The sequence below is a fragment of the Botryllus schlosseri genome, chromosome 4, assembly GCF_051294905.1.
Source record: "Botryllus schlosseri isolate E-star chromosome 4, Bs_hap1, whole genome shotgun sequence".
NCBI classification, from domain to species: domain Eukaryota; kingdom Metazoa; phylum Chordata; class Ascidiacea; order Stolidobranchia; family Styelidae; genus Botryllus; species Botryllus schlosseri.
Window position 1 is genome coordinate 19,766,912 of NC_137239.1, and position 13,372 is coordinate 19,780,283.

The 13,372-nt window shown below is 40.7% G+C and overlaps 1 protein-coding gene and 5 non-coding genes across 6 annotated transcripts in view; 1 reads left to right on the forward strand and 5 right to left on the reverse strand.

Annotated features, from left to right (window-relative positions):
* Window positions 1-13,372, forward strand: part of LOC145437298 (cGMP-specific 3',5'-cyclic phosphodiesterase-like) — an 81,849-nt gene that overhangs the window by 24,494 nt on the left and 43,983 nt on the right. The window contains exons 4-11 of the mRNA XM_080314495.1: window positions 598-756; window positions 1,111-1,200; window positions 4,727-4,959; window positions 6,107-6,170; window positions 6,961-7,008; window positions 8,735-8,863; window positions 9,739-9,882; window positions 11,254-11,400. Coding sequence (XP_080170621.1) covers window positions 598-756; window positions 1,111-1,200; window positions 4,727-4,959; window positions 6,107-6,170; window positions 6,961-7,008; window positions 8,735-8,863; window positions 9,739-9,882; window positions 11,254-11,400 — 1,014 coding nt within the window. The remainder of the gene's footprint in view (window positions 1-597; window positions 757-1,110; window positions 1,201-4,726; window positions 4,960-6,106; window positions 6,171-6,960; window positions 7,009-8,734; window positions 8,864-9,738; window positions 9,883-11,253; window positions 11,401-13,372) is intronic.
* Trnal-caa (transfer RNA leucine (anticodon CAA)) lies at window positions 1,891-2,005 on the reverse strand. The gene is made up of 2 exons: window positions 1,968-2,005; window positions 1,891-1,936 (listed from the first exon to the last, which is right to left on the reverse strand). It is a non-coding gene; the product is annotated as a tRNA-Leu (tRNA).
* Trnal-caa (transfer RNA leucine (anticodon CAA)) lies at window positions 2,121-2,235 on the reverse strand. The gene is made up of 2 exons: window positions 2,198-2,235; window positions 2,121-2,166 (listed from the first exon to the last, which is right to left on the reverse strand). It is a non-coding gene; the product is annotated as a tRNA-Leu (tRNA).
* Window positions 3,058-3,172, reverse strand: Trnal-caa (transfer RNA leucine (anticodon CAA)). Its single transcript has 2 exons — window positions 3,135-3,172; window positions 3,058-3,103 (listed from the first exon to the last, which is right to left on the reverse strand). It is a non-coding gene; the product is annotated as a tRNA-Leu (tRNA).
* On the reverse strand, window positions 7,352-7,466 carry Trnal-caa (transfer RNA leucine (anticodon CAA)). The gene is made up of 2 exons: window positions 7,429-7,466; window positions 7,352-7,397 (listed from the first exon to the last, which is right to left on the reverse strand). It is a non-coding gene; the product is annotated as a tRNA-Leu (tRNA).
* Window positions 10,320-10,434, reverse strand: Trnal-caa (transfer RNA leucine (anticodon CAA)). The gene is made up of 2 exons: window positions 10,397-10,434; window positions 10,320-10,365 (listed from the first exon to the last, which is right to left on the reverse strand). It is a non-coding gene; the product is annotated as a tRNA-Leu (tRNA).

The following is a 13,372-nucleotide window of genomic DNA, read 5'->3' on the forward strand; positions in this document are numbered from 1 at the left end:
TCATAATGTAACACAGTAGACTTCTTTGGGTTCTATACTATTACCGAGAAAACTATAACAGAGAATGGACATTACCGAGAATGCCATTACCGAGAATGGACATTACCGAGAATGGACATTACCGAGAATGGTCATAACCGAGAGTGGAGACCACCGAGAATGGACATTACCGAGAATGGCCAATGTCAAGAATACAGCTTACTGGGACTGACGTTGTCGAGAAATTTATACCTGAGCATCGATACGAATGTGGCAACGTGGTGCACACACACGACATGTTCATGTGGATAACATGCCTGCATTGCATATATTGCATTCTCGGTAATCTCCATTCTCGGTGGTGTCCATTCTCGGTAATGGCATTCTCGGTAATGGTCTTCTCGGTATTGACCGGACACCACTTCTTTGGCGATGTGTCGCATGTCATACCCAACATTTTCCTGTATGATAGTCTCTATTTTTCAGCGATTTTGATAGGCGGCTGCCGATAAGGTGCTAATGCCTCCCCTCAATACTTGAGAATTGTGATGTCATCTGTTTCACTACGTCACGACCGATATCTGACAGGCCATGTCATGTCCCCTATCTCCGTTACAGCACGAATGCTTCACGAGCAAATTCGACGACATGACCGGCTTCACCTCGCGCGACATCATGTGTCAACCTTTGATCCTGCCTGCGGACGACAGTCTCGTGGGAGTTGTCGAGGTCGCTAACAAGAAGTCTGGCGAGCCTTTCACCGACGAGGACGAACGGGTGAGTGCGCGGTGATCAATCGAGACGCATTCTCGTACGGAAAACACGGGGAGATTATGACTTGCCTGCCCATTGACCAGGGATATCTTGAACTCTAGAAGTGACCTAGCGTGCTGAATCTTTCCATTTTACTGTCAAAATAGTTTGTAGGGAAATTGCCTAGTTTGTAGGGAAATTGCAACTAGGCAATTTCCTACTTCGGTGCCCGTGCTGACAAATAACCATAGTGGATGAGATGAATTTTTGAAACGTTCAGCCCAGCGGCGCCTTTTGCAGAGGCGGGAGATCCTGGCGTGTTTCGCGTCTTCGAATACGCCTTCAAATGCGTCTTATCTGTCTCTCGTGCTATTTCAGGTGTTCGCGAGATTCGTTGTACTCTGCGGGCTGGCGATGCAACATACACGGCGAACGGAGCAGATCACGAGAATGGAAAATGCTGCAAAAGTGGGCCATCCTTCTGTTTCTTGTTACTGTCTGTGACGTGTACCCAACAGTTGTTACGTTGCCCTCGGAGGGTCAGGCGTACGCTACTGCGTAGTAATCTAAGAGATACGATATACAATATACAGTTTAGATCATAAATTATATCAAAATGTTCACAGCAATGTGATGTTAGTAGGAAAAGAAAGGACGTAGTTTATTTTCGTCCTTGATATATCTTGCGGCATATACACCGACTCATGATATACATACACACGATCTGTGCACATGCTTATGCATACCAAAAGTGTGCGATGTGCATATGCAGCTGGACAAGGAAGGTGCAGTTGCAACCGTGTAAGGCATTCCAAGTCTTGCACCACCCCTCCATGCTATCGCAGTAACGCATGCGCGCCAAGCGGGGAAGTCATGGATACCAGCGCTACTGATAAGCTCTCTGATCTGACCCGACCGTGGATCGAAGTCACGACCTACCGACCAAGAAGCCGGACGCTTCACCATCACGTAATCTTGTCGGCGTTTAGCCTATATTTGCTGTACTTACAAAAGCGGTTACGTTTTTGACAACTTCCGCTTGTACTTCACGGTTTTTGACGAAAACCTACTTTATAGTGTTTGGATTTTGTAAAGTAGTAAGTAGTTTTGGCGTATGTTTTCGCCCGGAACGATAGAGCAGAATGATTCCAAAAAACGTGTCAGAAGTGGGATTCGAACCCACGCCTCCATTCGGAGACCAGAAACCTCAACCCGCGAGGGTAAGAGCGAACACTCTTGAGTCTGGCGCCTTAGACCACTCGGCCATCCTGACTACGCGAATACATATCCCGCAGTTGTGTAACTAAAGAAAAGAATCGTGTGTGAGAAAGAGTTATGTGATTTGGTCACACCCTCCCAGTCGCCCAACAAAAATCTGTATAACGCTTTGTCAGAAGTGGGATTCGAACCCACGCCTCCATTCGGAGACCAGAAACCTCAACCCGCGAAGGTAAGAGCGCACGCTCTTGAGTCTGGCGCCTTAGACCACTCGGCCATCCTGACTGTGTGCAACACTACCGCCTTAAGATCCTACTAACAATCCCGGAGCTGTATAACTATTGAAAAAATATGTAGCTTTACGAAACATGCGTAACAAAGAGTTGGATTTGATCACACAAGTCCATTAAGACGGTAGGTAGTGTTACAATATTCGTCGTCTTTTAAGAGGATTTGCCCTCTTTTTTTTCGATAAGTTGAAAGGGCAGACCTGGGCAAAGTGCGGCCCGCAAAATGTTGCTCGGAATTCAAAACATGAAACCTACAACACATCTATTGAGGAGCATTTATGAACGATGTAATTCACTGGTTTCTATAAGATATAAAATTAATACGCTGGAGAATGTAGCTAAAAATTTTGACTGGGCCCGCCAACGTAATATCTGCTTCACATTTGGCCCGCGGAGAAAAAGTAATTGCCCAACCCTGTACTTGGGCTTTCAAAATTTTCGAAAAGTGTCCTATATTTCGTATCTCAAAATATTGTAACCCTACAAGACGGTAAACCGCGGCCCCAAACAAAATACGTAGAAGATGATTTCTGAAGTGGTTTTTTAATCCACGCCTCGATTGTGGGATCAGAAACCTCAACCTTAGAAGATAAGAGCACGCGCTCTGGCGCGTTAGACCACTCGGCAACCCCGACTACGGGGAACATTCGCGCCCTAAGATTGTAGTAACAATCCCGTAGTTGCATATCAATTGAAAAAAAAATATGTAACTTTATGAATCATGTGCGGCAAAGAGTTATTAGGCGTTGGATTTGATCCCAACTCTTCCATATTAAGACGGTAAGCTGCGACCCACACAGAAATCCGTAAAACATTTTGTCAGAAGTGGGATTCGAACCCACGCCTCCATTCGGAGACCAGAAGCCTCAACCCGCGAAGGTAAGAGCGCGTGCTCTTGAGTCTGGCGCCTTAGACCACTCGGCCATCCTGACGGTAGCACATTGGCGGTCATTCTCAGCCAAGTTTGTAGCTTGTTTTCGAATGACAGAGAGAGAATTTTTATTACCAACTGTGCAAGTCAGTAACAGATAGATATTAATTGCAATCGTTTGTAACATGATATACAGATAAGCGTTACACTCAATCTTTAGATTGACTAACAAAAATATAAACAGAAACACAGCGTCATGGATTATAATTAGAAATTATGGCAATAAATTAAGGTTTAGGATTTTTTGGGCGTTGCAAACACAATTTAGTGGTATCTAGGACTCTGATACGAATCTAGTATTAATTTTAACGATACTAGCCGAACAGTGAAAGTAAATTTGTTCTAGAACCAAATTTATGCACTCCGTAGCGACCAAAAATATTTAAGCAATCGTGTCGACACTTTCGTGCTACCAGGAGAGCCTTGGAATCCAAATTGGCCTCATCAGATTTTCCAAAACATGTATAGCCATTGTAGCGTACGGCTACTCGCAATCATTGTTCAGTTCAGAAGAACAACGTTTCCTGGAAGTAATGACCAACCCGCGGGGTTGGCACAATGCATTCTGTCATAGTTATCGGTGCTTAATACGATTTTTTTCTGATAGAGTGTGAGTGGTAATTTTTTTTTTGCGGTCGCTTCAAAGGTTCGCGTTTGAACTTTTGAACATGTTTTAGACTTCTGATTCTACTTCACAATTTCTAATTTTATAGGCAAAAGTAAGCGTAGAATACTTATAGTTTTTACTAAGATTACTTAACAATCGTTGCTGCTAATTGTACTTGAATTGTATTTAAACTTCTTCGATACGCGACCTTCGGTTACTAGTACAGGAAATGCAGTCCGTAGCCTTCTCTAGCAATATATAGGGTTGCATTTGAAACAAAAATCAATTTAAAACAAGCATGTTTAAAACAAGGTCCTAATTTAAAACATGTTTTTTATTGTTTTTTTAAGCCATGACGTCACGAATTTTCAATTGTGACGGTATAGTGGATTGACATTGACAATTGAAAATATAGGGTAATTATAGCTCCTTTGACGAAATATCTGTACTACTAATGTTGAATCAACTATTTTGAGGGTTCAAACCATCCCATATCGATATACGTCGGCTATATCGGGTGGTAATTGTCCTTAGGCTCATACAACATGTTTTTTGAAAAGTATTTACACAATTATGGCATAATTTTACAACTTAAAATAAACACAATTTTTTTAATGCCCTTTTCTAAAACACTGTTTAAGACATGTTTTAAACAAAGTGTTTTAAAACACCCTTTGCCTTAAATGCAACCCTAGCAATATACCTTGAAACTGCAGTTCTGGTTTGCAGTCCAAACGGTATTTACTGGATTCCCATTCGTCAGGAATACGCAGTTCATTCATTCATTCGTTATCAGTATTTTTATCATTTCAAAACACCACTAGATTGCGATTAAATGAAAAGGAAGGCGTCGAGACGACTTGGAACATATAGTATTTCAATCACACACCCACCGTGTCAAAATCAATTGATAGCCAGCATTTAAGTAACGCCTTGATATCGTCTCAGTTACAAGACGAACTGATGTCGACCGTGGCGAACAATTGGACCGACAGAAACCTGGACAGCGTCTTGAAAGAGGTCCTGTTGAAGATCACAGACGTGGTGAAATGCGAACGATACACTATCGCGGTAGCGCTGGTCGACAACTGCAATATCGAAGGCTGCCTGCAGTTCGCGAAGTCGTACGACATCTTAACGAAAAACGAAGAAGAACCCGATCTCAACGTCACCGTGAATAAGTAAGTCTGCTTTCCGAGTAGGGTTAATTTGCGTTTACCATTAGGCCTACTCTCCGGCTGCCGCGGTTTGTGATGATATTCATGCCATATAGCCATATCAAATTCCCCTAATGCTATATTGCGAGGTGGTCAAAGTGATCAGCGTTACTATTCAAGCAAAATTACAAGAAAATTGTAAATATCAACCCAATTACTTGTGGGATATGCAATTTCAAAGACACGTCAATACGGCTTCAGGTGTAGGTAGCCATGACGTAGACCAGAGGTGGAAAAAGTGTTTAGCTCGCGGGCCGCATTCAACATTTGCATCCATTCGCGGACCGCACTATATAATATACCGGGGCCTAGGCCTACGATGTCGTAGGCCCCTGATATACTAAGCCAAAATTCATTATTTTTATTTGATCATATAGTGAACGACGACATGGAAATAACACATATGTATTTATTTGTATATTCACAACGAACCAAACATGATTTGATGGTAACGTACACACGCCAGAAAAATCGACGAGAATTTATAAGCTTGTCGTCCTCATTGTCAAAATTAGGGATGAAAGTAGGTTGTCTCGATTTTTACAACTGAATGTAAATTTGAATCTGTGAGCAGCGATATGCTCATAGATTTGATAATTGTGCTTTTAGTTCAACTCAAGGACAGACAATGCTGACAGCATCATAACCATGTTACCTTTAAATACGCTTCTACAATATATAAATATAAATACTGCCACACACACAAAGAACGAATCTATCTGACACACTCGCGGATCGTTTTTTTCAAGCACAGAACTAAAAGTAATAAACTTGCTCGCGTTGCCGATCTAAAATCACACTCGAGGTCCGAATTAAGTCATTTGCTTTTCACTTTCTGTGATATTTAGCAATTAAGACCTTTCAAAGGCTATCGCGCCATCAATGAAAAAAATACAATGAATGTAACGTATCATCATCATGTTGAAATATACTAAGAAAAATTGTACTCAAGTACCCACAGTAATTTGATTTTTAGTACGCATTTTATCAATGCGACCCGCCGGCCGTAGTTTTCGCAACCCTGACGTAGACTGTATTGACTTGATGGTGCGGATCAATATGACATCGGGAGGAATATGCAATAGTAATATTACATCTCGCATGTTTTCAGATTGAAAAAGACCGATTGGGTTTTAACCCACAAAGTAATCAAAAAAGTAGTGGAGGAAAAAAAGGTGACTGATTTTCGGTTTTGCTCATCCCGACATGTCAGTAAATCCTAGCGAATGAAATGAGTTTGGGATAATGCAAGTTGCAGATTTCTGATATCGGGAATGCCTTCCTTGAATTACGTCACTTCGTAATTGTGACGTCGAAATATCTCAAGGTTTTCGTGGTGCAGGAAATAATAACGCACCCTGTAACGCATCAATCAACATATGGGATATATTTAGGGTTGCATTGAAAACAAACGGTTGTTTGAAACACTTTGTTTGAAACATGCTTTAAACAGTATTTTAAACAAAGGCCTTTAAAAAAAATTGTGTTTTTTAAGTTGTAAAATCATGCCGTAATTGTGTAAATACTTTCCAAAACATGATGTATGAGCCTACAAACAATTGCACCCGATATATGGCCGACGTATGGGATGGTTTGAACCCTCCAAATAGTCGGTTCAACAGCTATAGTACATGGACATTTCGTCAAAAACGCTATATTTACCTTACATTTTCAATTGTCAATATCAATCCACTATGACGTCTCGGTTGAATATTCGTGACGTCACTGCTTTAAAAAATACACAAAAACAACAACAACAAGAAAAACATGTTTCAAACGAGGACCTTGTTTTAAACATGTTTGTTTTAATTGATTTTTGTTTTAAATGCAACCCTAGATATATTTATTCAGTATTATCTATTATGTTTATTTTTATTTTTTGAGAATGTCTGAGCAACTCAATGTGCCCGTGTCTGATTAACATTTTCCAAACGACGCATTTGTTACCCAGCAATATTTTTACAGACCCTGATGATGTCAAAAATCACACCATTTTCAGAATACAAATTGGAAGTAAGTAGATTTGTTCCTATTTAATGTACTGCATTTTGTTTGCACGAGACAAGCATTATTTTCAGTAGTTCGAATGAATTGCATATAGTGTTATTCACGCGGCAAAACTAGCTGCAACTATTTACGGTTTGTGGTTACTTTCAAAATTAATATATTACAAATTAGTAATAACACTATTGCCCAGGACTCGCAACGCAAGCTAACCACGCGGTGGTATAGTGCAAGATTAGGCCTGGAAAACGCCTACTTTTCGTGTTCTTGGTCCAAACGTCGGCGAATATTAAGATATATCCACTGTAGTATCAAATTATATGATCCCGCTCACAATATTGCTAAAATGAATTGTCAGAAGTGGGATTCGAACCCACGCCTCCATTCGGAGACCAGAAACCTCAACCCGTGAAGGTAAGAACCTGCGCTCTTGAGTCTGGCGCCTTAGACCACTCGGCCATCCTGACATGCATGTGCGGGCGCACATAACCGGATATTTTTAATAGGAGTGGTGATGTGTACTTTATTTGTGTGCCATATGCAATTATGTATCAAGTACACCACACCGGTTACGTGTAGCTTACTAATTTATTCGATAAGTACATCTATGTAACATTAAGTGTGTCCTTACTGTTTTCCAAAACCTCGATACATACACCAGAGTTATAAGGATATGGTAGTAGTATAGTAGTATATTGTCATGACAATCGAGCGATGCAGCGTAGGTATGACTGTAAGCGATATTTCTGCGATAATTGCTGCGATTTTCATCGCCATTTGTCATGCGGCGTTGGTCGTAAATTTTCATCTGAGGCAATTTCGAAAACTGTCATTTTGTTGTGTCGTTCGTTAGTAGGGCGATTACTTTTTGGCATATCAAAAAACAGGCAAAATTTTGTCAAAATTGTTCTGTTAGGTCAAAAAATTGTGAAATTTGTCTACAAAATCAAAATTATTTTGCAAACTGCATTTGGTTGGTGTAGAGGTTGATTTATCATTTGACATTTTACACCTTGTAGCCCACGATGGTTGCCCCATTGTCTACTCATCGTGAATCATAAACCATCGAATGAGTCAAATACGATGACATGGCTTGACGATTAACACATCTAAAACGGGTGAAATTTTTATCAGGTACGAAGCTCTTACAATCTCACGCCGGTATCTCAAATCTTAATATGAAATTTGACTATACGTGATGGACATTGGTTCTTGTAGCACAGTGGCTCTCAACGTATTTGTGGTACGCGAGATATTAACAAAACTCAGATTTGGATTGAGGTCTAAAAATGACAATTTACGCAACATTGTCGACTGAAGCAACGGCTGTGTTACTAGCACCCCAGCAGCATACATATACTGAACTTCGATGGTGCCAACAAATAACTGCAGCTGCTATTGAACGTTTTTTCTCTATTCTTGCCAAGCTACTTCGTAAGTACAGACAATCACAACAAGAAATGTAGAAAAGTACTACAATTCCAACATGGACGATTCTTAATTTAAATACGTGAGGGCAAAATTTTGTTAAAATGAAGTTTTTTAACGTCAATAAATGTCAATTTTTTTTTATTTTTAGAGCAAAATCGCTTTATCAAACTTGTACTTTACTAGAAATTTATGCCGTTAACTATACTACTAAGTTGACTACTTTGACCACGTCTCTCGTTTTAGATCCATTGCCGACCCTGGGATATTTACTATCGATGTAGTTTCCCATGTTTCACTTTTGCAGGGTAAAGATTTCTCTCTAAAATCGGCGCTCTGCGCCCAATACGAAGACGGCGCCGGGAGATTGCTGGGCGTGGTTCATTTAGCGAACAAAAAAGGTGGCTTTACGGAGACAGACAAAGCCACTATCGAGGTATGAATTAGCGGAATAGATCTCCTATACCAAACTAGCCGATGACAGCAATAGTATAATATCTACAGACGTAGCCATAGGGAGACGAAAGATGCCTTCGGCTCCCTTACTTTTCCACTTCGTTACTATGACATAATATATTTTCACTACGTCACATTGATTCCGTAACGTCACGTTAGTGGCGATATCGCTCCATGAAATTTTCATGCTGGCTGCGTCCATGAATCGCCGTTATGTATTCGTAGTACAATCCTGGCGTATTCGTCGGTTAATATTTTGTGGAGATTGTGTCTGGTGCCAGCTGCAAAGGATGTGTATATGCGCACCTGAAGGATGGTTTCAAGGAAAGGTGTTGTAAATAAAAGCGAATGACCACGTATTTAGGCTACCCGCTGCCGAGAAAAGCCTGTTGTTGCCTGGCATCGGTTAGACATGTTGACCAGGGCCTACGAACACCTCCATGAATTTTCAAACACCTCTCCCAAAATTTCCGTCCTTGCTATACCCCTTAGTCTACATAATTACGTTTGAATTGAATGCTTTATTATATCAGCGCACGAGGTTAAACGTGATACCTTGTGGCTTCAATTCAGGATTAATCACTCGTATAGTAATAGTTACTTTACTGCGAAATTGTAAAGAATTCCAGACTCTTACACTATGATTGCGAGCTTCAGATTAATTTATCCCGATTTCGCGTTTCAAAATTCGTGCATGAGACTCGCTACAAAGTCGCTATTGGTTGTAGATTTGTTCGAATATAATCGACCGATACACTTGACCAAAATTCGACGCAGATTCGCAAGGGCGCCAAGTACGCAACGCGGGGTTTGAAATTATTCAGTGCACGTGAACACGGTCCCAATTCCGTTCAGGCCATCCGTCCGTACATACTCAGCGGGCTGCTCTACGCCAACGGATTCAACGCGATTCTGGTGAATAAAGCGAAGAGAGAAGTAGCCGAGGAAATTGTCAAGTTCCACACCCGCGCTTTCGACGAAGAAGTCGACAGGGTCAAGGTTCGTGCCGAATCGTATACAGCATCATGGGTTCTCAACCTTTTCAATAAATCAATTCAGAATGTAATGTAATTGCGAGATTATGCAATTCAGAACAAAGAATGGGAACTTTGAGTTGATTAGATATTTGTTGCTGTCTTTTCGATATCGTACCTGTAAAGCGTGATTGTATTGTGATTTCGGAAAGCTCGCACTTTCACGCTAAAACCGTCAGCTCCAATTGTACTGTCGAATGTCTTCCAGTTTTTATATTAAAAATAGCGTAGGGTATAATGATCCACAGCTGCAACACCAATAGGTTGCGGTATCGATTCCGACCGAGGTCGAATCCAGAATTCCTACTTAAGTGTTAGAGGTTATTAGGCGTTGGATTTGATTCCAAACTTCCATAATAAGACCGATAAGCTGCGACCCCAAGCAAAATCCGTAAAACCTTATGTCAGAAGTGGGATTCGAACCCACGCCTCCATTCGGAGACCAGAAACCTCAACCCGTGAAGGTAAGAGCGCAAGCTCTTGAGTCTGGCGCCTTAGACCACTCGGCCATCCTGACGATAACGTCGAGGGCTCACTTTCTTAGTCAAGTTTGGAACTTGTTTCCGAACGATAAAGAGAGAGAGAGAGAATTTTTATCGTCAACTGTGCAATTCACTAACATACATATTAATTGCAATCGTTAGAATAAGATATGCAGATAAGCGTTACACTCGAAACGTTAGATTGACTAACAAAAGACATATAGGGAAACACAACATCATGCAACGTAATTAGAAATTATAGGAATAAATTAAGGTTTAGGATTCTTCGGACGTTTCAAACACAATTTAGAGATATCTAGGACTCTAATACGAATAGCTCCTCCTCGCCATCTGATCCCCATCAGCGGTGTCTTAGAAAAGCCTAAAGGTGCGCGTGCTACAAGTCGGCAGCTACGGAATCAAAACTAAATGTTATCTGCCTGGTGTAAATTACCATTGTAGTCGGAAAACAACATGAATGCCACAAACAAAACAAACGCATATCAAAAGTATTCTTAGTTTTCACACATCACTGGTCTTAAACGAGTTATTGGCTACTTTTAAACAATCTCGTACAACACATGCATCATTTTGTCGTAGGGTAAGTCGAAAATAGACCATCAACTCCATCGTTCTAAATTACGTTCTAAATTTTTAGATCAGTACAAATCTTGGTGTTTATCCCTCTAATAAATGGACATTGGACAAGTCTACAACCTCGTTCATTTTGTAATTGAGAATCACATTGAAATATATTGAGCAGACCTGTACTGGTCCTCTGGCCGGCGGTTGAGAATAGCTGATACACATGATATCGCATGTCTCCTGTTTACTTCACGCTATTATTGTTTCAGGACCAACCAATACCTCCCGGAGAGGACTATAATTTGTACGAGTTCACGTTTTCCGACCTGCCTCTTCACCAAGACGAAACTGTGCTCGCCGCTATGAGGATGTTCACCGATTTAGACAGTTTTAGTAAATTCCATATTCCCTATGAAGTAAGTATGCTCAATTGCTCATCGCTCACACAAATAGCCGCCACATTGCCGCCAAATAGGGCTCAAAACAGTAATTTCGCATTGATACACGCCCATGAATATTAAACTTTGTCGGAGACATTACCTTATTATGATGAGTCTGGACTCTGGAACCTTAAACCACCTGTATATCATGAATCAGAAAGTATGTCTCTTGACGCCATCCATATACTGCTGTGTCTACCTTTGGTGACAGGTAAATAGAATAATGGATTGGTGCTAGACCTTATACCATCAGTCAGTGAGAAAATGCGACGCATTACTTGACGTTCCGAGAGCCTTAAAGGGGCACTGCACTCAAAAAATGATGTGGTCTCAAATTGAAGGGGAAAACGAAAGAAAATTTTTGGCTGCAGCCGTTTTCTTCAGAACGCCACCGTAATGGAGCAGCAATTTATTGAAATTTCCAGAAACACATCCGGCTGCAGCTGCCGCGGCTCCGGGTCATTTCTTAACCCGTTACATGGCACGATGACTTCATCGGCGCACTTGCTCGGCGCGATTAGGCAGTCACGCAGAGGACGAACTTTAGATGGTTGTCAGCCGATGTTATGGAGGAATCATGTGTTGCACACCAAGGCGACGCTCAACGTACGGTGTTAAGTCAGGAGGATTTGTGTCTGAAGCTTGTCATGACTCCATAGTATTTGCCAGTTGACTGATACTGAGATGCCATTGCAGTTGTACATTGATGCAAAGCTATATTGATACAGCTGTCATTTTCAAGATGTATTTATGACTGCACAGTGCATAATCTTTGGAGTGGTGGTCTTGCGGAAGAGACAGACACACGATATTTTGCATCATTTACTCATGGCATATCAACTATCTTGATACGGTCCAGTTTACTTGTCCAAGACACAGATGTATAGATAGTCAACCCCAAAATATCATTATTTCATTCTCATCAAAGTTCCAATATTGTTGTGGAAATTTTTATCGTAACATTGTTGTTCTCAGTTTCACAAACGAATCTTCTGTCTCCATCAGTTCATTCATGCAATTCCTTTGACACGTAGATAACGTAAAATTTGTTAAAATTATTAATGGTATGGAAGAAGATCTTGTTGATGAATTAACTTCTGATGAAGATACAGATGTAGAAGATTTTGATGACATCACAATATTTGGTGAGAGCCTGCCGTATCAATTCGAGCCACAATATTCAGAGGAGGAATTCGCCGGTCTTTTTGCAACTCTAGAAGCACAAACTCAAGTATTGCACCTGTGGTTCTTGAATGCAATTTATCCATCTCATTGTATTGGTCAAAGAAATCGTCAGAAAACCAGAGTCAAATGTGAACAGAAAAAACTGGAACAATAACAATCAACCACAGGGTCCTGGCAGAAGGCTTTCTAACGCTGCGGCTCTGCTATATAAGTCGAAATCAGTACAGCAATCGGGAACTGTTTGCATTCTTATATTCCACCAATGGCTTACTCGGTATTTAATAAAAATTGTATTTAATAATAATAAAAAACCAGGGTAGGGTATTACAACGAGGCAGTGGAAAAATGAAATTGAGCTAGTAAGCTACGCAGCTCTGCACATGCCATACAACTCGAAGATGTACGATAGAGATGTATTATTGTATTATTATTGTATTATTATCTCAGTCAAGTTCTAGATTCTAGAACAATGTTTTTAAAGTCAAACTTTATTTTTTATCAAAGATTTCAATGTTTTGAAACTGGGAGATCCACATTGCAACCATCTGGTTCTTAGGCACTGATCCCCAGTCAAAGTGCCATGGCTCAACTGTTCAGTGATGTGATGCAGAAGAGATATCCATCTTCTTTTTAGCACCTGCAATTGCATATTGGTATATAAAAAGTTGTCAGACATAGTTGATATGTAGACTTACACTGCTATCCTGACCACAATGCTGACAGCACCACCAAAAGTGTTTAGTGATGCTTCTTGTCCATAGTA